We start from the raw sequence: 26,827 nt of genomic DNA, 5'->3' as shown, positions 1-26,827 counted from the left end.
TGCTATTATTTTCTCCCAATCTGAGGGCTGTCTTTTCACCTTGCTTATAGTTTCCTGTGTTATGCAAAAGCTTGTAAGTTTAACTAGGTCCCATTTGTTTATTTTTGGTTTTATTTCCAAAATTCTAGGAGGTGGGTCATAGAGGATCCTGCTGTGATTTATGTCAGAGAGTGTTTTGCCTATGTTCTCCTCTAGGAGTTTTATAGTCTCTGGTCTTACATTTAGACCTTTAACCCATTTTGAGTTTACTTTTGTGTATGGTGTTAGAAAGTGTTCTAGTTTCATTCTTTTACAAGTGGTTGACCAGTTTTCCCAGCACCACTTGTTAAAGAGGTTGTCTTTTTTCCATTGTATATTCTTGCCTCCTTTGTCAAAGATAAGGTGTCCATAGGTTCGTGGATTTATCTCTAGGCTTTCTATTCTGTTACATTGATCTATATTTCTGTCTTTGTGCCAGTACCATACTATCTTGATGAATCTAGCTTTTTAGTATAGTCTGAAGTCAGGCAGGTTGATTCCTCTGGTTCCATTCTTCTTTCTCAAGATTACTTTGGCTATTCGAGGTTTTTTGTATTTCCATACAAATTGTGAAATTATTTGTTCTAGATCTGTGAAAAATACCATTGGTAGCTTGATAGGGATTGCACTGAATCTATAGATTGCTTTGGGTAGTATAGCCATTTTGACAATATTGATTCTTCCAATCCATGAATACGCTATGTTTCTCCATCTGTTTGTGTCCTCTTTGATTTCTTTCATCAGTGTTTTATAGTTTTCTATGTATAGGTCTTTTGTTTGGCCACAGCAATCAGAGCAGAAAAGAAGTAAAAGGAATCCAGATAGGAAAAGAAGAAGTGAAACTCTCACTGTTTGCAGATGACATGATCCTCTACATAGAAAACCCTAAAGACTACCAGAAAACTACTAGAGCTGATCAATGAATATAGTAAAGTTGCAGGATATAAAATTAACACACAGAAATCCCTTGCATTCCTATACACTAACAATGAGAAAACGGAAAGAGAAATTAAGGAAAAAATAACATTCACCATTGCAACAAAAAGAATAAAATACTTAGGAGTATATCTACCTAAAGAAACAAAAGTTTAGGTTTTTGAAGTTTTATGGGGTCTTCCCAGGATGCTCCGTGGAGGAGAATATGCCTGCCAGTGCAGGAGACGTGAGTTCCACCCCCGGGGTCAGGGAGATGCCCTGGAAGTGGACATGGCAACCCACTGCAGTATTCTGGCCTGGAGAATCCCACAGACAGAGGAGCCTGGCGGGCCACAGCCTATAGTGTTGAAAAGGGTTGGTCTGAGTGATTAAACAACAGCAGTGATAGGGTTGTGGAGGCTGTGACTGACGGACAGATGTTTAAAGCAAACCCAAGTGCTTCACGAAATGGATCGCAAAATCACAGTGAGATGTTATTCTCACTAGGATCTAGATAGGGATGATAACAAGTGTTGGTGGGGGTGTGGAGACTTTGGAACATCCGTGTGTTCCCAGTGGGGGTAAAAAATTGTGCATCCTCCACAGAAAAGAGTCTGACATTTCCTCAGAAAGCTGCACCTGTAATTTCCCTGTGTGTGTGTGTGTGTGTGTGTGTGTGTGTGTGTGTGTTAGTTGCTCAGTTGTATCCGACTCTTTGCGACCCCGTGGACTGTAGCCCGCCAGGCTCCTCTGCCCATGGGGTTCTCCAGGCTAGGATACTGCAGTGGGTTGCCATTTCCTTCTCCAGCGGATCTTCCCAAGCCAGGGATTGAACCGGGGTCTCTCCTTCATGGCAGGCAGATTCTTTACCAGCTGAGCTACCAGGGAAGCCCAGAAATCAACCATAGTTTAATTTTAAAAAGGATGAGGGTGCAGTTATCTTCCTTCAAGGATCTCTTTTGCTGTGGGCAGAGCCTGCAGGGAAAGCTAGGAATAAGATGTTGGTTGGACAGACCCAGCAGAGGGGAGCTGGAGGGAGGGGTGGAACTCGTCTTCTCTGCTGAGCTCGGGGTGCTGGGAGTGGGTTTGTGGGGAGCTATCTGGGCAGCTGGGGCAAAGGAAACCTGGGTGGCCTGTTCCATGTCACTGTGACTGACGCCCTGTGTGGTCTCATAGGGGAGAATGGTGACTTTGATTTGGCGGACGCTCTCAACAACACGGGTAAGTGCCTCTGGCATCCCGCGTCAGCTTCTCTGGGGCTCCAGGTGGGGTAGGTTCAGGATTCCTTCCTAGGGACAACTCAGAGAAGCTTTACTCCACCCCTCAACCTCCGCACAGCTCCAGGGAACACTGGTGGGCTTGCATTTGCTCCGGGGGGCCTCTAGTGGGCTTGCATTTGAAGGGACCTTTGTCCTTTGAGAAACCCGCCCCCTCAAACACAGAATGGCATTTGTGTTGGTACCTGGCACGCTGCAGTCTATGGGGTCGCAAAGAGTCGGACACGACTGAGCGACTGAACCGCACTGATCATATCTTTATTAGTGCCTTGACATTTTCATTTTTTTTTTAAATTAGGACTTTAATGATTGTTTTTTGAGCTGCACAAAAACCCTCAGGGCTTATCACATGTATGTTCTCTGTCCACAGAGCCCACCAAGAAGCCAGCCTCAGGTGAGTGACTTCCTGACTCAGGTGAGTGGGCAGAGATGAGGATGCCCCACCACAAGCTGAGGTTTTTGAAGTTTTATGGGGTCTTCCCAGGATGCTCCATGGTGAAGAATCCGCTTGCCAGTGTGGGAGACATGTGTTCCACCCCCGGGTCAAGAAGATGCCCTGGACAAGGATATGGCAACCCACTGCAGCACTCTGGACTGGATAATCCCAAAGACAGAGGAGCCTGGCGGGCTAAAGAGCAGCAATGATAGGGTTGTGGTGCTGTGACTGACAGACAAATGTTTAAAGCAAACCCAAGTGCTTCACGAAATGGATCGCAAAATCACAGTGAGATGTTATTCACACTAGGATGGCTAAAATCGGAATACGGATGATAACAAGTGTCGGCAGAGGTGTGGAGACTTGGAACGTTTATGTGTTCCCGGTAGGGGTGGAAAATTGTGCAGCCTCCACAGAAAAGAGTCTGGCATTTCCGCAGAAAGCTGCACAGAGAATTTCCCTGTGTGTGTGTGAGTGTTAGTTGCTCAGTTGTGTCTGACTCTTTGCGACCCCATGGACTGTAGCCTGCCAGGCTCTTCTGTCCATGTGGATTCTCCAGGCAAGAATATTCGAGTGGGTTGCCGTGCCCTTCTCCAGGGTATCTTCCCAACTCAGGGATCAAACCCAAGCCTTCAAGGAATAAACAGTTTTTGTTTGCTTCTTACATCCCTTACAAATGCCAAACAGTTTTGTAAGTGTGTGTATGTAGTTGCTTCAAGTTCTAAGTTTTCAGGTTCTGCTTCTAGCGTCTAAGTAGTTTTAAGCTGATAAACGATAATCTATATTTCATGAACACATACTGTGAATGAAATATAAAATCTACTGTCAAGCTTATATTCTTGTTTTATAAGCCGATTCTAATGGAAGGACATTTTTCTCTTCTAAACTTGCAATGTTGTTTTCCCCACAGGTATCTACACCAACCTGAGGCCCTCGAACCCCCCACCGCCTGGAAATCCCTACAACGGTGAAAGTAAGAATGTTCATTCATTTCAAAACAGTTTTTTCCCTGCCCACTGGAACTCAGGGAAGGTCATGGAGGCCAAATGAAGCCTTTGTTGTTGTTCTGTTGCTAAGTCATGTCTGACTCTTTGAGACCCCATGGACCGCAGCACGCCAGGCCTCCCTGTCCTTCACCAACTCCCGGAGCTTACTCAAACTTGTGTCCGTAGAGTCAGTGATGCCATCCGAACATCTTGTCTTCTGTCATCCCCTTGTCCTCCTGCCTTCAATCTTTCCCAGCATCCAGGTCTTTTCCAACGAGTCACTTCTTCCCATCAGGTGGCCAAAGGATTGGAGCTTCAGCTTAATCATCAGTCCTTCCAATGAATATTCAGGACTGATTTCCTTTAGGATGGACTGGTTGGGTCTCCTTGCAGTCCAAGGGACTCTCAAGAGTGTTCTCCGACACCACAGTTTAAAAGCATCAATTCTTTGGTGCTCAGCCTTCCTTATGGTCCAGCTCTCACACCCTTACATGACCATCAGGAAAACCAGAGCTTTGAGTATGCAGACCTTTGTTGGCAAAGTGATGTCTCTGCTTGTCTAATGGGGGCTGTTTCTTGCTACAGGTGTTTTTTTTGAAAGTTGAGCATATTTTCATGGGCTTCCCTCCTGTGGACCCGGGAGAATCTTAGATGCTGGCCGTCCTGTAAAATGAGTCACTATTCAGGTCCTGGGAGACTCATCCACCAGGCAGCTCGCGGGGCCAGCCTCAGGCTTGGGAGGGGACCGTGTGTGACTCAGGACTCCAGGGGCTGATGCATTTCAGAACAGAGGAAGGCTGCTTTCCGACTTCTGTTTTTAAACTCTGCTAGAATCTAGTGCCTTTGAAATGGTGGTGGCGGCCCTGAGTAATGAATTTCTATTTGCTGTGACTTATGTGGGTTTCCCAGGCGGGTACAGAACCCGCCTGCCAACGCAGGAGACTTAATAGATGTGGGTTCGATCCCTGGGTCGGGGAAGATCCCCTGGAGAAGGGAACGGCAACCCACTCCAGTATTCTTGCCTGGAGAGTCGCATGGACAGAGGGGCCTGGCGGGTTACAGTCCACGGGTTTGCAAAGAGTCGGACATGCCTGAAGCGACTTAGCAGCTATGCTTAGTAGATTCATTTTGCCATACAGCAGAAAGGAACACAACGCCGTGAAGCAACTGTGTGTGTGTGTGTTAGTTGCTCAGTCATGTCCGACTCTTTGTGACCCCGTGGACTGTACCCTGCCGGGCCCCTCTATTGATCTGACACTGGACAGGGTATCAGAGGCAAGAATTCTTGTCCAGGCAAGAATACTGAAATGGGTTGCCATGCCCTCCTCCAGGGGATCTTCCCAACCCGGGGATGGAACCCAGGTCTCCCTCACTGCAGGTGGACTCTTTACCATCTGAGGCACCAGGGAAGCCCAAGAATAGTGGAGTGGGTAGCCTACCCCTTTTCCAGCAGATCTTCCTGACCCAGGAGTTTGAACCTGGGTCTCCTGCATTGCAGGCAGATTCTTTACCAACTGAGCTATCAAGGAAACCCACCTATATATCTATATCTATACCTATACCAATACCTGCACCTATTTCTACATCTATATCTGCCTACACCTATACCTACATCTATATCTGTATCTTTATCTATTTCTAGATCTATATCTATCTGAACTCCTAAGTTTCTCTCTTTGGGCTTCCCAGGTGGCTCAGTAGTAGAGAATCCGCCTGTAATGCAGGACACCTGGGTTCCATCCCTGAGTCAGGAAGATCCCCTGGAGGACGGCATGGTAACCCACTCTGGTATTCTTGCCTGGAGAATCCCATGGACAGAGGAGCCTGGGGTGGGGATGGGGGGCTACAGTCCATGGGGTCAGAGAGTCGGACACAAATGAGCAACCGAACACACAGGCACACACCTATCTTTAAACAGATGTTGGGTCTGTACAAACCCTTGCAAATGTGTCTCTATCTTTCCCCCCAAAAATGTATTTTTGGTGTGTTACAGTTGACATGTAACATGATGCAAGTGGGTCCCTGGAGGTGGGCAGTACGCCTGTGTTGCTCTGAAGCTCTGGATCGGCGTGGGGGTGGGGGCATGTGTGATCTCTGAAGACACAGAGCTTTCTGAAGGGCTCTCTGTGGCGTGAGTTTTTCCATCCAGAAGCCATGATTCTGGGGGAGGAGCTCCCTAGAGCATCTTCTGGAGGGTCCTGAACTTTTCCACCACATAGGGCTCCAGATGACTCAGTGGAAAAGACCTTCATGCTGGGAAAGATTGAAGGCAGGAGGAGAAGGGGACGACAGAGGATGAGATGGTTGGATGGCATCACTGACTCAATGGACATGAGTTTGAGCAAGTTCTGGGAGTTGGTGATGGGCGGGGAGGCCTGGCGTGTTGTGGTCCATGGGGTCACAAAGAGTCGGACATGACTGAGCGACTGAACAACAACCAGCGCTCTTTTGTGGGTGACTCTTGGGTCCGGCTTTGGTGCCAACTGGGCGGATGCCTGCTGGACTCCAAGGTCCACGCTCCGAATGGCCGTCACATCCGTCTTCTGTCCTGCAGGAGGCGGTGGTGGAGGAGGCTACCGACCGGGTCACGACAGCTACGGTAACAGGCCCGCTACACGCAGCGCTGGGGCCCGTGGGGGTGGCGGGGCTGGGTGGGCTTTTCCGGGGCTCCCATTAGAGCGTCCTCCTGGGTCTCGGGTGTCGGCCACTTCACTGCTGACCCTCAGCTTGGCTTCCTCCAGTCCTCCAGGTGTCCAGGGGCGACCCCACACCCCTCTGTCCAGGTAACAAGACACAGAGCCCCGGGCTGCAAGCTTCATTAGGGAGAGAACAGCCCCAGGAATTGCGGATTCTTCATGTGGATAGTGCAGTATGCCAAGAACGAAAGGAATTTACTCCAGAAGAAATAAACTCCATTCTTGCCTATACAACCTTTCCTCAAAGCGAGGGGTGGATCTTGAAATCTCCAGAGGGTCTCTGGTGCTGTAAAATGAACTCTGGAGAAAATTGAGCTGGAAAAGCAAAATGCATTGGATTCATGTTTCTAAACTGAGATAGAATCTGCATGAAACATTCGGTTAGCTTCGGGTGTACAAAGTAGTCATGTGACACTTTGTAAATATAGTTGTTGGTGCTGTTTAGCCACTCAGTCGTGTCTGACTCTTTGCAAGCCCATGGACTGTAGCCCACCAAGCTCCTCTGTCCATGGGAATCTCCAGGCAAGAATATTGGAGTGGGTTGCCATGGCCTTCTCCAGGGGAATCTTCCCAACCCAGGGATCAAACCTGGGTCTTCTGTGTTGCAGGCAGATTCTATACCGTGTTGAGCCCCCACAGAATCTCTTTTTAAAATTACTCCCCGGGGACTTCCCTGGTAGTCCAGCCATTAGGACTGTGGGCTTTCACTGGCAGGACCTGAGATCAATGCCTGGTCAGGGGATTAAAATCCTGCGTATCCTGCATGCAGTCAAAAACAGGAAAAAAAAAATTGACCTCTGAACATAACAAGGTGTGGAGAAAGCTCCTTTATTTCTCACTCACTGAGATGACTGTTTGCTGCCTGGCTTTGGACTTTTCCCTGGATGCACTTAGAAGTGGGGTTTTGAGCTCAGGCAAGCCCCTCTCTCTGTGGCTGGGGGTCAGCATGCCCCTGGCATTAGCAGACCTGCTGATCTTGCAAGGTGAGCTCAGCCCGACTCGGTGCGGCCAGGGAATGTCTTGGGGCGCACTTGCTCTTCCTCTGGCTCGGGGAGAATCAGGCTGGGGCCTTTGGCCAGGATGTCACATCCTCTGCTTTGCCGTCCTGTCTTTTGTGAAGCTTCCTTTGGGGATGTCTCCGGCATTTCCGAGCATTATCTTCCTCTTCACGTGGCCTTTCTGTCCTGCAGGACAAGGAGGGCGCAACAGACCAGGCTTTCCTGGCACTAATGATGGTAAAGGAGGTCTTTCATAAAAGCCAAACCAGGAGAAGTTCTCCTGCTGAGGAGCTAACCCCCGCATGGGTGCTGCCTGACTGCCTGGGTCTCTGAGCGGTGTCCTCACTGTGCACTGAAGCTGGGGAGGGGTTTGCATGGCAGGCCGGTGGCAATCCTTCCAAGAAATGAAGGCTTGCTCATGCGTGTTACTGCCTGTGCACACGTGTGTGGACATGTGTGTGTCCCTGCATGTGTGTGCATGTGGCTGGGTGGGCACACGGGTGCTTGTGTTTATACATGTGGAGAGATGTTCACATGTGCCTTTGTGCTGTGTGTCTGTGCATGCGTGCATATGAATTTGAAACACACGTGCATGTGTGTGTCTGCTGTGGGTGTGTGGGGCAGGGCGGATGTGTGCACGTGGATATATGTGTAACTCTTGTGTATTCATATGCACATGTGTGGGAGTGTCCTGTGCACACACGTGTGGAGGCATGCATGTGTGTGTCTGTGCTCATGTCTACATGGGCACAGAGCCTGTGATACTTGTGTGCACGCCTGCCTGTGTGTGAGTGGCTGCGCTGATGTGTGTCTGTGGACGTGAGCTTGTGCTCTATATGAATACATACGTGTAAATGCGGGTGTGCATGTGTTGCATGTCTGTGCATGGGCGTGTCAGTGTGTAGCAAGAGTGTGCATGTATCTATGTTCGTGTATGCTGCATTGTATATGTGGGTGTTTGCTGTGTTGCATGTGTGTATGTGTATGCATATGAGTGTGTCACTGTGTTGTTTATATGTAGGATGTTGTGTGTGTGCATGTGTGTATATGGGTGTGTGTGTATGTGTGTGTGTTTGATGTTTGTCTGTGCACGTGTGAATATGGCTGTGTGTATGTGGGATGTTCTGTGTGCATGCACATGTGTATATGGGTGTGTTCTGTGTGTGTCTGTAATGTATGTGCATATGTGTATATGGGTGTGTGTGAGTATGTGGGATGTTGTGTGTGTGTGCATGTGTGTATATGGGTATGTGTGTATGTGGGATGTTGTGTGTGCATGTGTGTTTATGGGTGTGTGCTGTGTGTATGTGTGATGTGTGTGCATGTGTGTATATGGGTGTCTGCATGTGCTTCTTGTGCACGCCTTTGTGTGCATCCCTAAGCCCTGAGGTTGCAGCCTCACCCACTCGGTCTCCACCCCCGTCCCCTCCCCACTTGGATGCAATGCCCGCCTCCCAGCAGCAGGCAGCCCATGCCCAGCTCTTCTGAATACATGCATGACCATGTGTTTGTTCCCTTCCAGGTGGAGGTGGCTTATCCACACATCACAACCAGCAAGGTAGGGCCCAGGGGCGGGGCGCACAGTCTTCCAAGGGGTGGACTCCCCACATGTCTGCAGAGGGGCCAGAGCAGGCCTGCTATTGTCTCTGCTGAGAGCATTTTTCACATCTGCTCTCTCTGTGTGGGCATGCAGAAGCTCCTTTCGGGCGGGTTCCATCCCACAGGGGTCAGAGAATGAGACGTGAGGACTGACTCAGAGCTGAAAGATGCCTGGGGCTCTGGGGACTGATGAGGAGCTGCAAGATGCCTGAGGCTCTGGGGACCGATTTGGAGCTGATAGATGCTTGGGCTCTGAGAGCTGTCTGCGGTGCTTGGACCTGCTGCTGCCCACCACCGGCACTCGTTTCATTGACTCAAGCCTCGAAGGAGAGCAGCAGAGGATCCACAGCCTTCACACTCGGAGAAGCCCCCAGTGGGGCCCCACCCACCCTGTGACGGCCCTCAGGGAAGGCCTGGAGTGCGGGCAGCGGGCGTTGGCCGTGTGTCACTGGGATGATAACGGCCAGCTTCTTGAGGATCTGAAGGCTGACACCAGTGTAGGATGATGGTGAACCCATCCGGCAGACCCCAGGGCTTTGAGGGAGAGGAAAGAGATAGAGCTGACTTTCTAAGGCTTCAGGCCCAGGACGCAGTCAGCACCACAGAATTGTCGTTTGCTGGACGTATGTGTGTTTGCAGGATGTATTGCCTTTGCAGGACGTGTGGTTGTTTGCGGGATGTATGTGAAGGCCACGGGTGCTTCCCTTCTCGAGGACTCGAGGTGGGGCAGGAGAGGTTCACCCCAGACAAGAATCAGGTGTGACACAGATTCATGGGGTCCTTGGCAGGACAGGGGCATTCCTGATATCTCAGCTGCTGAAGAATCCACCTGCATTGCAGGAGACCCTTGTTCAATTCCTGAGTTGGGAAGATCCGCTGGAGGAGGGCTAGGCTACCCACTCCCGTAGTCTTGGGCTTCCCTGGTGGCTCAGTTGGTAAAGAATCCATCTGCAAGGCGGAAGACCTGAGTTCCATCCCTGGGTTGGGAAGATTCCCCTGGAGAAGGAAATGGCAAGCCATTCCAATATCCTGGCCTGGAGAATCCCATGGAGTCTCATGGGGTTGCAGCGAGTCGGACGTGACTGACTTTCAGTTTCACTTTCGGAAGGACAGGGTGTCTTCCCTGGTGGTCCTCGGATAAACACTTCACCTGCAATGCAGGAGATGTGGGTTTGATCCCTGGGTTGGGAAGATCCCCTGAAGCAGGAAATGGCAAACCACTGCAGTATTCTGGCCTGGAGAATCCCATGGACAGAGGAGCCTCGTGGGGCTACAGTCGGTGGGGTCACATAGAGGCAGAAATGACTGAAGCAGCTAAGACTTTATCACTTGCGCCAGGACAGAGGACTCACCCAGGATTGGGGTGGGGTGGAAGATGGAATGAGTGCTCCAGGAGGGGACATCTCCAAGGCAGAGTCTACAGATGTGTGAGAGTCAGGCAACACAGGAGACAGAGGTGTTGTGCTAGCTTTGACTGAATGGACCCCCAGGAACTGTAGTAATTCGTGGGGCCAGAGTATGGAATCGATGGATGTGGGGGCTACAGGGGTAACAGGCCGGGTGACCCCTGGTCTGGTCTGCACTTTAATACGTTCACTCCCTAGGACTGCAAAGAGTTCCCACCAGTTCATCCTAAAGGAGATTGACCCTGAATATTCATTGGAAGGACTGATGCTGGAGCTGAAACTCCAATTATTGGCCACCTGATGGGAAGAGCTGACTCACTGGAAAAGACCTTGATGCTGGGAAAGATTGAAGGCGGGAGGAGAAGGGGACGGCAGAGGATGAGATGGTTGGATGGCAGCACTGACTCGATGACATGAGTCTGAGCAAGCTCCGGGAGTTAGTGATAGACAGGGAGGCCTGGCGTTCTGCAGCCCATGGGGTTGCAAAGAGTCAGAAATGACTGAGCAACTGAAGGCAACTGTGTTAATGGGTGTGTGCGTCTGTGAGTACGTGGGATGTTGTGTGTGTGCGCGTGTATATGGATGTGTGTGTATGTGTGATGTTTGTGGGTGCATGTGTATGTGGGTGTGTGTATCTGTGATGTGTGTGTGCATGTGTGTATAAGGCTGTGTGCTGTGTGAATGTGTGTGCATGTGTGTATACGGGTGTGTCTATATGTGTGTATGTGGGATGTTGTGCGTGAGTGCCCGTGTGTATATGGGTGTGTGCTCTGTGTATGTGTGATGTGTGTGCATGTGTATATATGGGTGTGTGTATGTGTGTATGTGGGATGTTGTGCGTGAGTGCCCATGTGTATATGGGTGTGTGTTATGTGTATGTATAATGTGTGTGCATGTGTGTATATGGGTGTGTGTGTATGTGTGGGGGGGATGTTGTGTGTGTGTGTACATGTGTGTATATGGGTGTGTGTGTATGTGTGGGGGGGATGATGTGTGTGTGTGTATATGGGTGTGTGTGTAGGTGGGGGGATGTGTGTGTGTGCATGTGTGTATATGGGTGAGTGTGTATGTGTGATGTGTGTGCTTGTGTGTATATGGGTGTGTGTATGTGTGTATGTGGGATGTTGTGTGTGAGTGCCCGTGTGTTTATTGGTGTGTGCTATGTGTATGTGTGATGTGTGTGCATGTGTGTATATGGGTGTGTATGCATGTGTGTGGGGGATGTTGTGCATGTGTGCACATGTGTATATCGGTGTGTGCTATGTGTATGTATGATGTGTGTGCATGTGTGTATATAGGTGTGTGTGTATGTGTGTGGGGGTGTTGTATGTGTGTACATGTGTGTATATGGGTGTGTGTGTATCTGTATATGTGATGTGTATGCATATGTGTATATGGGTGTGTGTGTATGTGTATATGTGATGTGTATGCATATGTGTATATGGGTGTGTGTGTGTATGTGTGTGGGGGATGTTGTGTGTGTGTGCATGTGTGTATATGGGTGTGTGTGTATTTTTATGTGTGAAATGTGTGCATGTGTGTATATGGGTGTGTGCTGTGTGTATGTGTGATGTGTGTGCATGTGTGTATATGGGTGTGTGTGTATGTGTATGTGTGATGTGTGTGCATGTGTGTATATGGGTGTGTGTGTATCTGTGTGGGGAATATTGTGTGTGTGTGCCTGTGTGTATATGGGTGTGTGCTATGTGTTTGTGTGATGTCTGTGCATGTGTGTATATGGGTGTGTGTATGTGTGTATGTGGGATGTTGTGTGTGAGTGCCTGTGTGTATATGGGTGTGTGCTATGTGTATGTGTGATGTGTGTGCAGGTGTGTATGTGGGTGTGTGTGTATGTGTGTATGTGGGTGTGTGTGTATGTGTGTATGTGTGATGTGTGCACAGGTGTGTATATGGGTGTGTGTGTATGTGTGATGTGTGTGCAGGTGTGGATACGGGTATGTGTGTATGTGTGTGGGGTGGGGACGTTGTGTGTGTGTGTGTATATGGGTGTGTGCACATATTCTGTGCATGCCATACTGTGTGTCCCTTTGCCCTGAGGTGACAGACTCCCCTCCCGGGTCTCCACCCCCGTCCCTTCCCCGCTGGATTGCAATGCCTGCCTCCCAGCAGCAGGGAGCCCTTGGCCAGCTCTTCCAAATACGCATGTGATCATGTGTTTGTTCCCTTCCAGGTGGAGGCGGCTTATCCACAAAGCACAAACCACAAGGTATGGCCCGGGGGCGGGGCGTACGGTCTTCCGAGGGGTGGGCTCCCCACGTGTCTGTGGAGGGGCCGGGGCAGGCCTGGTTTTGTTTCTGCTGAGGGCATTCAGGGACCACCTGCTCTCTCTGTGTGGGCGTGCAAAAGCTCCTTTCGGGCGTGGTCCGTCCCACGGGGGTCAGAGGAGACGTGGGGACTGACTCGGAGCTGAAAGATGCCTGAGGCTCTGGGGACCGATTTGGAGCTGAAAGATGCTTGGGCTCTGAGAGCTGTCTGCGGTGCGTGGAGCTACTGCTGCCCACCGCCGGGACCCCTTTAGTTGACCCTAGCCTCGAAGGGGAGCAGAGAAACCACAGCCTTCACCCCTGGAGAAGCTTCCAGCAGGGCCCCACCCACCCCATCACTGATCGCAGGGGAGGCCTGGAGTGCGGCCAGCAGGTTGGCCATGTGTCGCTCAGATGGCGGAGGACAGCTTCTTGGGGATCTGGAGGCTGACACCAGTGCAGGGAGACTGTGAACCCACCCGGCAGACCCCGGGGCTTTGGGGGAGAGGAAAGCGATAGAGCTGACTTTCTTAGCCTTCAGGCCCAGGACCTGGTCAGCGCTGCAGTATTGCTGTTTGCCGGATGTATGGGTGTTTGCAGGGACATATTGCCATGTGCAGAACGTGTAGGTGTTTGCGGGACACATGTGAAGGCCACGGATGCTTCCCTTCTTGTGGACTGGAGGTAGGGAAGGAGAGGTTTGCCCCAGACAATAATCAAGTGTGAGACATGGATTCATGGGGTCCTTGGCAGGACAGGGTCTTCCCTGATGTCTCAGCTGCTGAAGAATCCGCCTGCAATGCAGGAGATCCCGGTTCAATTCCTGAGTTTGGGAAGATCCTCTGGAGATGGGATAGGTTACCCACTCCCGTAGTCTTGGGCTTCCCTGGTGGCTCAGGTGGTAAAGAATCGACCTCCAAGATGGAAGACCTGGGTTCCATCCCTGGGTTAGGAAGATTCCCCTGGAGAAGGAAATGGCAACCCGCTCCAGTATTCTGGCCTGGAGAATCCCATGGAGTCCCATGGGGTTGCAAGGAGTCGGATGTGACTGAGTGACTTTCAGTTTCACTTTCGGAAGGACAGGGTGCCTTCCCTGGTGGTTCACTGATAAACAATCCACCTGCAATGCAGGATGTGGCTTTGATCCTTGGCTTGGGAAAATCCCCTGGAGCAGGATGTGGCAAACCACTGCAGTATTCTGGCCCAGAGAATCCCATGGACAGAGGAGCCAGATGGGGCTGCAGTTCGTGGGGTCACAGAGAGTCAGACACGACTGAAGCAGCTAAGACTTTTTCACTTTCGCCAGGACAGAGGACTCACCCAGGATTGGGGTGGGGTGGAATACGGAATGAGTGCTCCTGGAGCGGACATCTCCGAGACACAGTCTACAGATGTGTGGGAGTCGGGCGGGACAGGAGACAGCGGTGTTGTGCTAGCTTTGACTGAATGGTCCCCCAAGAACTTTAGTGATTCGTGGGGCCAGGGTATGGAATGTGATGGATGTGGAGGCTCTAGGATAACTGGCCGGGTGACCCCTGTTCTGGTCTGCACTTTAATATGTGCACTCCCTTGGACTGCAAGGAGATCCCACCAGTCCATCCTAAAGGAGATTGACCCTGAATATTCATTGGAAGGACTGATGCTGGAGCTGAAACTCCAATTATTGGCGACCTGATGTGAAGAGGTGACTTACTGGAAAAGACCCTGATGCTGGGAAAGATTGAAGGCGGGAGGAGAAGGGGACGACAGAGGATGAGATGGTTGCACGGCATCACCAACTCGATGACATGAGTCTGAGCAAGCTCCGGGAGTTGGTGACGGACAGGGAGGCCTGGCGTTCTGCGGCCCATGGGGTTGCAAAGAGTCTGACAAGAGTATGCAACTGAACTCAACTGTGTGTATATGGGTGTGTGTGTATGTGTGTATGTGGGATGTTGTGTGTGTGTGCATGTGTGTATATGGATGTGTGTGTATGTGGGTTTGTGGTATGTTGTGTGTGTGTGGCTGTGTGTATATGGCTGTGTGTGTATGTGGGAATTTGTGTGTGTGTGCATGTGTGAATATGGGTGTGTGCTGTGTGTATGTGTGATGTGTGTATATGGGTGTGTGTGTGATGTGTGTGTGTGCATGTGTGTATATGGGTGTGTGTATGTGTGTATGTGGGATGTGTGTGCACATGTTTATATGGGTGTGTGTGTATGTGTGTATGTGGGATGTTTGTGTGTGCATGTGTGTATATGGGTGTGTGTGCATGTTTCTTATGCATGCCTTTGTGTGCCTTCCTACGCCCTGAGGTGACAGCCTCACTCCCTCGGTCTCCCCCCTCCCCCCATTCTCTCCCGTCAGGGATGCAATGCCCGCCTCCCAGCAGCAGGTAGCCCATGCCCAGCTGTTTCGAATACACACATGACCATGTGTTTGTTCCCTTCCAGATGGAGGCAGTTTATCTGTACAGCGCAACCCAAAAGGTACGACCCAAGGGCGGGGAGCATGGTCTACTGCAGGGTGGGCTTCCCAATGGCTTCAGAGGGGCCAAGGCAGGCGTGGTGTTGTTTCTGCTGAGGTCATAGAGGGACCACCTGCTTTATCTGTGTGGGCGTGCAGAAGCTCCTTTTGGGCAGGGTCCATCCCACGGGGGTCAGGGAAGGAGACGCCGAAACTGACTCAGAGCTGAAAGATGTCTGGGTTCTGGGGACCAACTCAGAGCTGCCAGATGCCTGAGGTTCTGGGGACCGATTTGGAGCTGATAGATGCTTGGGCTCTGAGAGCATGGCTGCAGTGCTTGGAGATGCTGCTGCCCACCGCTGGCACTCCTTTCGTTGACTCAAGCTTCGAAGGAGAGCAGCAGAGAAACCACAGCCTTTACCTCCGGAGAAGCCCCCAGCGGGGCCCCACCCACCAGGTCACGGATCTCAAGGGAGGCCTGGAGTGCGGCCAGGGCGATTGGCCATGTGTCACTGGGATGACGGAGGCCAGCTTCTTGGGGATCTGGGAGCTGACGCCATTGCAGGACGACGGTGAACCTACCTGGCAGACCCCAGGGATTTGGGGGAGAAGAAAGTGATAGAGGTGACTTTCAAAGCCTTCAGGCCCAGGACCTGCACAGCTCCGCAGAGTTTCTGTTGCCGAACGTATGGGTGTTTGTGGGACGTATTGCCATTTGCAGCAGGTATGGGTGTTTGCGGGACATATTGCTGTTTGTGGTACATGTAGGCACTTCCGGGACATATGTGAAGGCCACAGGTACTTCCCTTCTCGTGGACTGGTGGTAGGGAAGGAGAGGTGTGCCCCAAACAAGAATCAGGTGTGACACATGGATTCATGGCATCCTTGGCAGGACAGGGTCTTTCCTGATGTCTCAGCTGCTGAAGAATCCGCCTGCAGTGCTGGAGACTCTGGTAAAATTCCTGAGTTGGGAAGATCTGCTGAAGAAGGGCTAGGCTATCCACTCCCGTAGTCTTGGGCTTCCCTGGTGGCTCAGTTGGTAAAGTATCCACCTGCAAGACGGGAGACCTGGGTTCAATCCCTGGGGTGGGAAGATTCCCCTGGAGAAGGAAATGGCAAACCACTCCAGTATTCTGGCCTGGAGAATCCCATGGAGTCCCATGGGGTCTCAAGGAGTCGGACATGATTGAGTGACTTTCAGTTTCACTTTCGGAAGGACAGGGTGCCTTCCCTGGTGGTTCACTGATAAGCACTTCACCTGCAGTGCAGGAGATGTGGGTTTGATCCCTGGGTTCGGAAGATCCCCTGGAGCAGGAAATGGCAAACCACTGCAGTATTCTGGCCCGGAGAATCCCTTGGACAGGGGAGCCTGGTGGGGCTACAGTTCGTGGGGTCACCAATAGTCAGACATGACTGAAGCAGCTAAGACTTTTTCACTCTCTCAAGGACAGAGGACTCACCCAGGATTGGGGTGGGCTGGAAGACAGAATGAGTGCTCCTAGAGGGGAGATCTGCAGAGTCTACAGATGTGTGGGAGTCGGGCAGAACAGGAGACAGAGGTGCTGTGCTAGCTTTGACAGAACGGACCCCCAGGATCTGTAGTAATTCGTGGGGCCAGAGTATGGAGTGTGATGGATGTGGGGCCTACAGGGGTAACTGGCCGGGTGACCCCTGGGCGGATCTGCACTTTAATATGTGCACTCCCTTGGACTGCAAGGAGATGCAACCAGTCCATCCTAAATGAAGTCAGTCCTGAATATTCACTGGAAGGACTTATGTTGAAGCTGAAGCTCCAATACTTTGGCCACCTGATGCAAAGAAGTAACTCACTGGAAAAGACCCTGATGCTGGGAAAGAATGAAGGCAGGAAGAGAAGGGGACGCCTGAGGATGAGATGGTTGCATGGCATCACTGATTCGATGGCATGAGTCTGCGCAAGCTCTGGGAGTTGGTGATGGACAGGGAGGCCTGGCGTTCTGAGGCCCATGGGGTCACAAATTGTCGAACACGACTGAGCAGCTGAACTCAACTGTGTGTATATGAATGTGTGTCTATGTGTGTTCATGGGATGTTTGTGTGTGCATGTGCATATATGGGTGTGCGTGTGTATGTCTATCTGAGATGTGCGTGCACTTGTGTATGTGGGTGCGTGTGTATGTGTATGTGGGATGTGTGTGTGCACGTGTGTATATGGGTGTGTGTGTATGTGTATGTGGGATGTGTGTGTGCACGTGTGTATATGGGTGTGTGTGTATGTGTATGTGGGATGTGTGTGTGCACACATGTGTATATGGGTGTGTATGTGTATGTGGGATGTGTGTGTGCACACATGTGTATATGGGTGTGTGTGTATGTGTATGTGGGATGTGTGTGTGCACTTGTGTATGTGGGTGTGTGTGTATGTGTATGTGGGATGTGTGTGTGCATGTGTGTATATGGGTGTGTGTGTGTGTATGTGGGATGTGTGTGTGCACATGTGTATATGGGTGTGTGTGTATGTGTATGTGGGATGTGTGTGTGCACACATGTGTATATGGGTGTGTATGTGTATGTGGGATGTGTGTGTGTGCCCGTGTGTATATGGGTGTGTGTGTATGTGTATGTGGGATGTGTGTGTGTGCACGTGTGCATATGGGTGTCTGTGTATGTGGGACGTTTGTTTGTGCATGTGTGTATATGGGTGTCTGTGTATGTGTGTATGTGGGATGATTGTGTGTGCATGAGTGTATATGTGTGTGCATGTATGTGGGATGTTCTGTGTGTCTGTGCATGTGTGTATATGGGTGTGTGACCATGCTTCTTGTGTAGGCCTTTGTTATATCCCTATGCCCTGAGGTTACAGCCTGACCCCACCGGTCTACACCGCCATCCCCTCCACACTGGGATGCAATGTCTGCCTCCCAGCAGCAGGCAACCCATATCCAGCTCTTCCAAATACGCGCATGACCATGTGTTTGTTCCTTCCAGGTGGAGGCAGCTTATCCACACAGTGCAAAACACAAGGTATGCCCCAGGGGCAGGGCCCACGGTCTTCCGAGGGGTGGGCTCCCCACGTGTCTGAGGAGGGGCCGGGGCAGGCCTGGTTTTGTTTCTGCTGAGGGCATTCAGGGACCACCTGCTCTCTCTGTGTGGGCGTGCAGAAGCTCCCTTTGGGCGCAGTCAGTCCCACGGGGATCAGAGAGGGAGACGTGCGGACCGACTCGGAGCTGAAAGATGCCTGGGGCTCTGGGGACTGATTTGGAGCTGAAAGATGCTTGGGCTCTGAGAGCTGTCTGCGGTGCTTGGAGCTGCTGCTGCCCACTGCTGGGGACCCTTTCGTTGCCTCAAGCCTCAAAGGAGAGCAGCAGAGAAACCACAGCCTTCACCCCCGGAGAAGCTGCCAGTGGAGCCGAACCTGCCCCATCACGATTCGCAGGGGAGGCCTGGAGTGCGGCCAGCGGGGTTCACTGTATGTCACCAGGATGATGGAGACCAGCATCTTGGGGATCTGCAGGCTAATACCAGTGCAGGGTGACTGTGAACCCACCCAGGAGACCCTAGGGCTTTTGGGGAGAAGAAAGCGATAGAGCTTACTTTCTAAGCCTTCAGGCCCAGGACATGGGCAGCACCGCAGTATTGCCATTTGCCAGATGTATGGGTGTGTGTGGGACGTATTGCCATTTGCAGAACGTGTGGGTGTTTGTGGGACTTATGTGCAGGCCATGGGTGCTTCCCTTCTCGGGGACTGGAGGTAGGTGGGGAGAGGAGCACCCCAGACTAGAATCAGGCGTGACACAGGTATTCATGGGGTCCTTGGCTGGAAAGCTTTTCTCAGCTGCTGAGGAATCCACCTGCAATTCGGGAGACCCCGGTACAATTCCCGAGCTCAGAAGATCAACTGGAGAAGGGATAGGCTACGCAATCCCGTAGTCTTGGGCTTCCCTGATGACTCAGTTGGTAGAGAATCCACCTGCAAGACGGGAGACCTGGGTTCAATGCTTGGGTTGGAAAGATTCCCCTGGAGAGGGAAATGACAACCCACTCCAGTATTCTGGCCTGGAGAATCCCATGGAGTCCCATGGGGTCGCATGGAGCCGGACACGACTGAGTGACTTTCAGTTTCACTTTTGGAAGGACAGGGTGCCTTCCCTGGGGGTTCACTGATAAACACTTCAGCTGCAATGCAAGAGATGTGGGTTTGATCCCTGGGTTGGGAAAATCGCCTGAAGCAGGAAATAGCAACCAACCCCAGTATTCTGGCCCGGAGAATCCCATGGACAGAGGCTCCTCGTGGGGCTATAGTCCGTGGGGTCACAGACAGTCAGACACGACTGAAGCGGCTAAGACTTTTTCACTCTCACCAGGACAGAGGACTCACCCAGGATTGGGGTGGGCTGGAAGACGGAATGAGTGCTCCTGGAGGGTACATCTCCAAGGCACAGTCTACAGATCCGTGGGAGTCAGGCAGGACAGGAGACAGAGGTGTTGTTCTATCTTTGACTGAATGGACCCACAGGAACTGTAGTAATTCGTGGGGCCAGAGTATGGAATGTGATGGATGTGGGAGCTGCAGGGGAAACTGGCCGGGTGACCCCTTGGCTGGTCTGAACTTTAATACGCGCACTCCCTTGGCCTGCAAGGAGATCCCACCAGTCCATCCTAAAGGAGATCGAACCTGAATATCCATTGGAAGGACTGATGTCACAGCCGAAACTCCAAAACTTTGGCCACCTGATGCGAAGAAGTGACTCACTGAAAGAGACCCTGATGCTGGGAAAGACTGAAGGCAGGAAGAGAAGGGGACGACAGAGGATGAGATGGTTGGATGGCATCACTGACTCGATGGACATGAGTCTGAGCAAGCTCCGGGAGTTGGTTATGTACAGGGAGGCCTGACGTGCTGCGGCCCATGGGTTTGCAAAAGTCGGACATGATCGAGCAACTGAACTGAACTCTGTGTATATAGGTGACTGTTTATGTGTGTATGTGAGATATATTTGTGTGCATGTGGGCATATGGGTGTATGTGTACGTGGGATGTTGTGTGTGTGTGTGTGTATGGGTATGTGTGTATGTGGGATGTGGGTGTGGGCATGTCTGTATGTGGGTATGTGTGTCTGTGAAACTGGGATTATGTCTGTGTGGGTGTACGTGTGCATATGTGTGTGTGTTGTGTCTATGTGTCATGTGTGTGCAAGTGTTCATGTGGGTGTGTGTGTATGAGGGATGTGGGTGTGTGCATGTCTGTATAGGGACCTATGGGTATGTGTGTATGTGGGAGGTTTGTGTCTGCATGTGTGCATACGGGTGTATGTGTATGTGGGATGTTGTGTGTGTGCACGTGGGTATATGGGTTTGTCCTGTGTGTATGTGTTATGTCTGTGCATATGTGTATATGGGTGTGTGCTGTGTGTATGAGTGATGTGTGTTTTCCCTGCATGTGGGTATACGGATGTGTGTGTATGTGGGATGTGTGTGCAGGCGTCTATATGGGTGTGTGTGTGTGTGTATGTGGGATATTCTGAGTGTGTATGTGTGTATATGGGTGTATGTGTATTTGGGATGTTGTGTGTCTTTTCATGTGTGTGTATGTGTGTGTGCTGTGTGTGTGATGTGTGTGCTTGTGTGTATATGGGTGTGTGTATGTGTATGTGGGATGCTGTGTGTGTGAATGTGTTTGTGGATATGTATACTGTGGATTTCGGTGTGTGTATGTGGGAAATTTTTGTGTGAATGCGTGCATATGAGTTTGTGTTTATCTGTATGTGTTTATCTGTATGTGTGTGCAGGTGTGTATATGGGTGTGTCCTCTGTGTGCTATTTGGATGCATATGCATATATTGGCATGTGGTGTGTGTATGTTTGATGTGTGTCATGTGTCTATATGGATGTGTTTGTGAGCATGTGGGTTGTGTGTGTGCTGTGTGTATATGGGTGTGTGTGTATATGGGATGTTTGTGGGTGCACATGCTTATATGGGTGTATGTGGGATGTTGACTGTGTGCATTTGTGTATATGAGTGTGTGCTGTATTTGTGTTGTGTGTGCATGTGTCCATTTGGATGTGTGTGTATGTGTTGCTGTGGGATGTTGTGTGTGTATTCATGTGTGTATATGGTGTGTGCTCTGTGTGTGAATGATGTGTGTGCATATGTGTATATGGGTGTGTGCACGGGCCTCTTGTGTACGCCTATGTGTGTACCCTACACCCTGAGGTGACAGCCTCAGCCCATCGGTGTCCACCCCCATCCCCTCCCCGCTTGGATGCAATGCCCGCCTCCCAGCAACAGGCAGCCTGTGGCCAGCTCTTTCGAATCCACGTGTGATCATGTGTCCATTTCCTTTCAGGTGCAGCTGTTGGCCTCGGACAGAAAAACCCGCGAGGTAGGTCCCAGGGGCAGGGCATTCGGTCTTCCGAGGGGTGGGCTCCCCACGTGTCTGTGGAGGGGCCGGGGCAGGCCTGGTTCTGTTTCTGCTGAGGGCGTTTAGGGACCACCTGCTCTCTCTGTGTGGGCATGCAAAAGCTCCTGTCAGGCGCGGTCCGTCCCACGGGGGTCAGTGAAGGAGACGTGGGGACCGACTCGGAGCTGCAAGATGCCTGAGGCTCTGGGGACCAATTTGGGGCTGAAAGATGCTTGGGCTCTGAGAGCTGTCTGTGGTTCTCGGAGCTGCTACTGCCCACCGCTGGCACCCCTTTTGGTGACTCAAGTCTCGAAGGAGAGCAGCAGAGAAACCACAGGCTTCTCTGCCGAGAAGACCCCAGCAGGGCCCCGGCCACCCCGTCACGGCCCACAGGGATGGCCTGGAGTGTGGCCAGCAGGTGCAGGCTGTCTGTCGCTGGGACAACAGAGGCCAGCTCCTTGGATATCTGGACCCTGACACCGGTGCAGGGCAACAGTGAACCCACCCCGCCAACCCCAGGGCTTTGCGGGAGAAACAAGAGATATCCCTGCCTACTATGTGCATATGGGTGTGTATGTGTGTGGGAAGTTTCTGTGTGCATGCCTGTATACGGGATTGTATGTGGGATTTTGTGTGCGTACACCTGTGTATATGGGTGTGTGCTGTGTGTGCGCTTGATGTTTGTGCACCTGTGTATATGGAGGTGTGTGTATGTGGGATGTGTGTGCAGGCGTCTATATGGGTGTGTGTGTATGTGTATGTGGGATATTCTGTGTGTGCATGTGTGTATATGGGTGTATGTGTATTTGGGATGTTGTGTGTCTTTTCATGTGTCTGTATGTGTGCACTGTATGTGTGATGTGTGTGCGTGTGTGTATATGGGTCTGTGTATGTGTATGTGGGATGCTGTGTCTGTGTGAATGTGTGTGTGTGGATATGTCTACTGTGGATTTCGGTGTGTGTCTATGTGGGAAATTTTTGTGTGCATGTGTGTATGTGAGTTTGTGTGTCTCTGTATGTGGGATGTTTCGTGTGTGCAGGTGTGTATATGGGTGTGTCCTCTGTGTGTTATTTGGGTGCATATGTGTATATGCGCGTGTGCTGTGTGTATGTTTGATGTGTGTCACGTGTGTATATGGATGTGTTTGTGAGCATGTGGGTTGTGTGTATGCTGTGTGTATATGGGTGTGTGTGTATATGGGACATGTGTGTGTGCACGTGCTTATATGGGTGTGTGCAGTGTGTATGTGGATTGTGACTGTGTGCATTTGTGTATATGGGTGTGTGCAGTGTGTATGTGGGATATTAATGTGTGCTTTTGTGTATATGCGTGTGTGCTGTGTGCATTTGAATGTGTGCATATGTGTGTCTGAGGGATGTTGTGTGTGTATTCATGTGTGTATATGGGGTGTGCTGTGTGTATGAGTGATGTGTGTGCATGTGTGTCTATGGGTGTGTGCACGGGCCTCTTGTGCACGCCTTTGTGTGTATCCCTACGCCCTGAGGTGACAGCCTCAGCCCATCGGTGTCCACCCCCGTCCCCTCCCCGCTTGGATGCAATGCCTGCCTCCCAGCAACAGGCAGCCCGTGGCCAGCTCTTTCGATCCACGCGTGATCATTTGTCTGTCTCCTTTCAGGTGCAGGCCAACTGAACTGAAGTTTTGTATATGGGTGAAGGTGGGATGTTTGTGTATGCATGTGTATATACGGGTGTACGTGTATGTGGGATGTTGTGTGTGTTTTCATGTGTGTGTAAGTGTGTGTGCTGTGTGTGCTGTGTGTGCATGTGTGTATATGGGTGTGTGTATGTGTATGTAGGATGTTGTGTGTGTGTGAATGTGTGTGTGTGTGGATATGTTTATTATGTGGATATGGGTGGGTGTGTGGGGGGAGGATTTTTCTGCATGCTTGTATATGAGTTTGGGTGTATGTGGGATGTTATGTTCATGCACGTGGTTATATTGGTGTGTGTTGTGTGTGTGCCTCATGTGTGTGCATGTGTGTATATGGATGTATGTGAGCATGTGGGTTTTTGAGTGTATGTGCATGTGTGGATATGTATGTGTGTGTGTGTGTATTGGGATGTTCTGTGTGTTCATGTGTGTAGATGGGTGTGTCCTCTAGGTATGTGTTAAGTGGGTACATATGTGTATATGGGTGTGTGCTGTCTTTCTGAGTTATGTGTGTTTTCTGTGAATGTGTGTAATGGTTGGGTGTGTATGTTGGATGTGTGTGTGTGCACGCGTATATATGTGTGTGTGCTGTCTATGTAGTGCTTGACTGTGTGCATGTGTGTATATAGGACTGTGCTGTGTGTATGTGTGATGTGTGTACATGTGTCTATAAGGACGTGTGTGTATGTGTGTATGTGGGTTCTTGTGTGTGTGTATGCATGTGTGTACATGGATGTGTGTATGTGTATGTGGGAGGTTCTGTGTGTCCATGTGTGTATCTGGGTGTGCCCTCTGTCTATATGTTATGTGGGAACATAGGTGTATATGGATGTGTGCTGTGTGTTTGTGTGATGTGTGTTTTCTCTGCATGTGTGTATATGGATGTGTGTATGTGTGGGATGTGTGTTCAGGCGTGTATATGGGTGTGTGCTCTATGTATGATTCATGTGTGTGCATGTGTGTCTATGGGTGTGTGCACGGCCCAATTGTGCATGCCTTTGTGTGTATCCCTACACCCTGAGGTGACAGCCCAGCCTCTCGGTGTCCACCCCCGTCCCCTCCCCGCTTGGATGCAATGAGAGCCTCCCAGCAGCAGGCAGCCCATGGCCAGCTCTTTCGAATCCACGCGTGATCATGTGTCTGTCTCCTTTCAGGTGCAGCCGTCGGCCTCGGACAGAAAAACCCGCGAGGTAGGGCACAGGGGCGGGGCGTTCGGTCTTCCGAGGGGTGGGCTCCCCACGTGTCTGTGGAGGGGCCAGGGCAGGCCTGGTTTTGTTTCTGCTGAGGGCGTTGAGGGACCACCTGCTCTCTCTGTGTGGGCGTGCAAAAGCTCCTGTCGGGTGCGGTCCATCCCACGGGGGTCAGTGAAGGAGATGTGGGGACCGACTCGGAGCTGCAAGATGCCTGAGGCTCTGGGGACCAATTTGGAGCTGAAAGATGCTTGGGCTCCGAGAGCTGTCTGTGGTTCTCGGAGCTGCTGCTGCCCACCACTGGCACCCCTTTCGTTGACTCAAGTCTCGAAGGAGAGCAGCAGAGAAACCACAGCCTTCTCCACCGAGAAGACCCCAGCTGGGCCCCACCCGCCCTGTCACGGCCCACAGGGAAGGCCTGGAGTGTGGCCAGCGGGTGCAGGCCGTCTGTCACTTGGATGACAGAGGCCAGCTTCTTGGATATCTGGACCCTGACACTGGTGCAGGGCAACAGTGAAGACACCCCGCCAACCCCAGGGCTTTGGGGGAGAAAAAAGAGATATCCCTGACCACTATGTGGATATAGCTGTGTATGTGTGTGGGAGTTTCTCTGTGCATGCATGTATATGGGTTTGTATGTGGCATCTTGTGTGCGTACACCCGTGTATATGGGTGTGTGCTGTGTGTGTGCTTGATGTGTGTGCACGTGTGTATACGGAGGTGTGTGTGAGCAGGTGGGTTGAATGTGTGTGTATGTGTGTATATGTATGTGTGTGTGCGTGTCCTGGGATGTTCTGTGCATCCATGTGTGTATATGGGTGTGTCCTCTATGTATGTGTTATGTGGGTACATATGTGTTTATGGGTGTCTCCTCTGTTTTTCAGTTGTGTGTGTTTTCTGTGAATGTGTGTATAAGGTTGGGTGTGTATGTGGGATGTGTGTGTGCATGCATGTATATGGGTGTGTGCTGTGTATGTAGGGCTGGACTGCTTGCATGTGTGTATATGGGACTGTGCTATGTGTATGTGTGATGTGTGTATATGGATGTGTGTGTATGTGCGTTCTTGTGTGTGTATCCATGTGTGTATATGGATGTGTGTGTATGTGTATGTGGGATGTTGTGTGTGTGCACGTGGATATATGGGTTTGTCCTGTGTGTATGTGTTATGTCTGTGCATATGTGTATATGGGTGTGTGCTGTGTGTATGAGTGATGTGTGTTTTCTCTGCATGTGTGTATATGGATGTGTGTGTATGTGGGATGTGTGTGCAGGCGTCTATATGGGTGTGTGTGTATGTGTATGTGGGATATTCTGAGTGTGCATGTGTGTATATGGGTGTATGTGTATTTGGGATGTTGTGTGTCTTTTCATGTGTATGTGTGTGTGCTGTGTGTATGTGTGATGTGTGTGTGTTTATATCGCTGTGTGTATGTGTATGTGGGATGCTGTGTCTGTGTGAGTGGATATGTCTACTGTGGATTTGAGTGTGTGTGTATGTGGGAAATATTTGTGTGCATGTGTGTATATGAGTTTGTATCTGTATGTGGGATGTTCTGTGTGCAAGTGTGTATATGGGTGTGTCCTCTTTGTGTCATTTGGGTGCATATGCATATATGCACATGTGCTGTGTGTATGTTTGATGTGTGTCACGTGTCTATATGGATGTGTTTGTGAGCATGTGGGTTGTGTGTGTGCTGTGTGTATATGGGTGTGTGTGTATATGCGACGTGTGTGGGGGCATGTGCTTATATGGGTGAGTGCAGTGTGTATGTGGGATGTTGACTGTGTGCATTTGTGTATATGCGTGTGTGCTGTGTGCATTTGAATGTGTGCATATGTGTGTCTGAGGGATGTTGTGTGTGTATTCATGTGTGTATATGGTGTGTGCTCTGTGTGTGAATGATGTGTGTGCATATGTGTATATGGGTGTGTGCACGGGCCTCTTGTGCACGCCTTTGTGTGTATCCCTAGGCCCTGAGGTGACAGCCTCAGCCCATCGGTGTCCACCCCCGTCCCCTCCCCGCTTGGATGCAATGCCCGCCTCCCAGCAGCAGGCAGCCCGTGGCCAGCTCTTTCAAATCCACGTGTGATCATGTGTTTGTCCCATTTCAGGTGCAGCCGTCGGCCACGGACAGAACCCGCGAGGTAGGGCCCAGGGGCGGGGCATTCGGTCTTCCGAGGGGTGGGCTCCCCACGTGTCTGTGCAGGGGCCGGGGCAGGCCCTGTTTTGTTTCTGCTGAGGGCGTTGAGGGACCACCTGCTCTCTCTGTGTGGGCGTGCAAAAGCTCCTGTCAGGCGCGGTCCGTCCCACGGGTGTCAGCGAAGGAGACGTGGGGATACACACACGGAGCTGCAAGATGCCTGAGGCTCTGGGGACCAATTTGGAGCTGAAAGATGCTTGGACTCTGAGAGCTATCTGTGGTGCTTGGAGCTGCTGCTGCCCACCGCCAGCACCCCTTTCATTGACTCAAGCCTCGAAGGAGAACAGCAGAGAAACCACAGGCTTCTCCACTGAGAAGCCCCGAGAGGGGCCCCACCCGTCCT

The 26,827-nt window shown here is 51.1% G+C and overlaps 1 protein-coding gene across 8 annotated transcripts in view; it reads left to right on the top strand.

The window, feature by feature from the left end:
• Positions 1-26,827, top strand: part of LOC122689358 (spidroin-2-like) — a 110,905-nt gene that overhangs the window by 50,322 nt on the left and 33,756 nt on the right. For 2 of the 8 annotated variants that reach the window (XM_043895734.1, XM_043895728.1), the window contains 6 exons: positions 12,523-12,558; positions 15,028-15,063; positions 18,008-18,043; positions 21,366-21,401; positions 24,247-24,282; positions 26,396-26,428. In XM_043895734.1, the coding sequence (XP_043751669.1) occupies positions 12,523-12,558; positions 15,028-15,063; positions 18,008-18,043; positions 21,366-21,401; positions 24,247-24,282; positions 26,396-26,428 (213 nt within the window). Of the gene's footprint in view, positions 1-2,109; positions 2,155-2,580; positions 2,605-3,556; positions 3,620-6,186; positions 6,232-7,518; positions 7,564-8,848; positions 8,885-12,522; positions 12,559-15,027; positions 15,064-18,007; positions 18,044-21,365; positions 21,402-24,246; positions 24,283-26,395; positions 26,429-26,827 lie in introns of all 8 variants that reach the window. The other 6 variants (XM_043895727.1, XM_043895735.1, XM_043895730.1 and 3 more) reach the window with 6 other exon arrangements.

The sequence above is a fragment of the Cervus elaphus genome, chromosome X, assembly GCF_910594005.1.
Source record: "Cervus elaphus chromosome X, mCerEla1.1, whole genome shotgun sequence".
Classification (NCBI taxonomy): Eukaryota; Metazoa; Chordata; class Mammalia; order Artiodactyla; family Cervidae; genus Cervus; species Cervus elaphus.
The sequence above is the reverse complement of the archived record's forward strand: the minus strand, read 5'-3'. Positions and strand labels throughout refer to the sequence as shown.